Genomic DNA, 1663 nt, shown 5'->3' on the forward strand with positions numbered 1-1663 from the left:
GGGGGATGGTGTAACGGGCTAAAGTTGCCCTAATGTTACACAGTCCCCGTTAAGTACACTTGGTGTACTTAAGGGGATGGTCAATTACTAAATAATAGTAATTAGACCCAGCACTCGGGTGTGGTGCACATTTGTGACCAACCCTTGTGTATGTGATGCACATGGGTGCATTCACATTAGGAGGGATGACGGCTAACATCATCCGTTACGCGAGGTATCTAGAAAGATACGCTCGCAATACATATTAAGTGTTATCTATAGAGATGACATTGTAATTCCGAAAAATAGGTATTTATATTAATACGATTAAATATTAATCAGTCTGAAAACTACTTTCAACTATGTAAGTGCGCACGAGGAGACGGATTACCGCTCCCGTGACGACACGTAACCCGAGTACTTAGTGTGTTGGGTGAGGTTGCTTACGCGCCCACCACAACTACCTTACTGCACGCAAGAGAAGCAGGTTAAACCGCTTCCTCGCTGTGCTAGGGTGTGTGTCTAAGTAGAGCGTGGCCGCATTACGACGTGCCCGCCTCCAGTCTCTGTCTTCACTGTCAAATTGGTCCGACTCCCCTATTAGCTCCTCGTAGATGGCCCTTATCTGCTTGTACCGCACCGCCACCGGTGTTGTCGTTCTCCGACTATAAACCTGGTAATTACTTCATATTTCAAGTCTTGTTTTCTTTGTTGTCCGCGCTCGAGATGTAGGCCCTGCCTCTTTCATAGCCACCTCAGCTGCGATAGTAATACCATGTTGTTGTGCCCGGGCAACCTCTCGAACTGCTGGGTGGTGAGAGTATGGTGTAAGAGCCGCAGAACCTCGTGCCGCAGCCCTCGGAATATTTCCACGATCCTTAGGACGCCCTCATGCGAGATGAGCGAGTCGAACGTGTTAGAGTCACGCCGGACATCTCCGGCGTGTATCCCAAGTCCTGTGCGATTGCAGCAGAGACCGATGTAACCACTTCACGTAATATCGGCGCAGTGTGCCGCCCACACACCCTGCGAGGGCATTCGGGATTTTTAGTGCCATCAAACCAGCTTCAAGTTACGACAAACGAGTGGAGTCTAGTAACGCCGCCTGTGATGGCTCCTCGTGTCGTCCAATATATTCGCGTTGCTTGTGCGCTCGCGATTCTTCCAGCCTAATGTCCCTGATGTTGCATCTGCTTCGAGGGTGCGGTGGACTATAACAGCGAGTGCAAAGAGCTGATTGCGTTTTCTGGAAGTGGTAAAGAAGCACCATTTTCGTGCCAAACTTGATTGAGGTGATTCCTGAGAGTTAGACTGGGCAGCTACGTGTGCAAAAACTTCAGTCCAGTTATTGTTGTCTAGCTGCTTCAGCCCTGGCACCCCAGGGTGGCGGACATCTGCTACTACCCCATCTGTTATGTCTGCAAACATTTGAATGAGCTGGAGCGCGTCCAAGGCTTCGGCCCCCATTACCCGCAAAGCGTAATTGCGAGCTAGTAACGGCGGAGAGAAGATCCTCGTTTTTTTCACTAGGGAGTTCAAGTCTGCACCCTAAATACGCTTTCATTACCGCTTTTTCGTCCTCCGTCATGACCGTAATGGCGGAGCTAACTTGAAGCGTGTATTCACAGGTTGCCAGGTTATACAAACGAGTCAGCTCTCGTGTCTGTTTCAGCCGTAAAATTCC

At 49.6% G+C, this 1663-nt stretch overlaps 1 protein-coding gene across 1 annotated transcript; it reads right to left on the reverse strand.

The window, feature by feature from the left end:
• Positions 1–1071: 1071 nt before the first annotated feature.
• Positions 1072–1446, reverse strand: CCR75_005678 (uncharacterized protein; the record flags this gene model as incomplete). The annotated part of the gene is made up of 1 exon (XM_067963755.1): positions 1072–1446. The coding sequence occupies one exon, from the start codon at positions 1444–1446 to the stop codon at positions 1072–1074; it is 375 nt and encodes a 124-aa protein (XP_067818466.1).
• Positions 1447–1663: the final 217 nt, after the last annotated feature.

This window comes from Bremia lactucae, linkage group LG6 (genome assembly GCF_004359215.1).
Source record: "Bremia lactucae strain SF5 linkage group LG6, whole genome shotgun sequence".
In the NCBI taxonomy this organism is placed as follows: Eukaryota; Oomycota; class Peronosporomycetes; order Peronosporales; family Peronosporaceae; genus Bremia; species Bremia lactucae.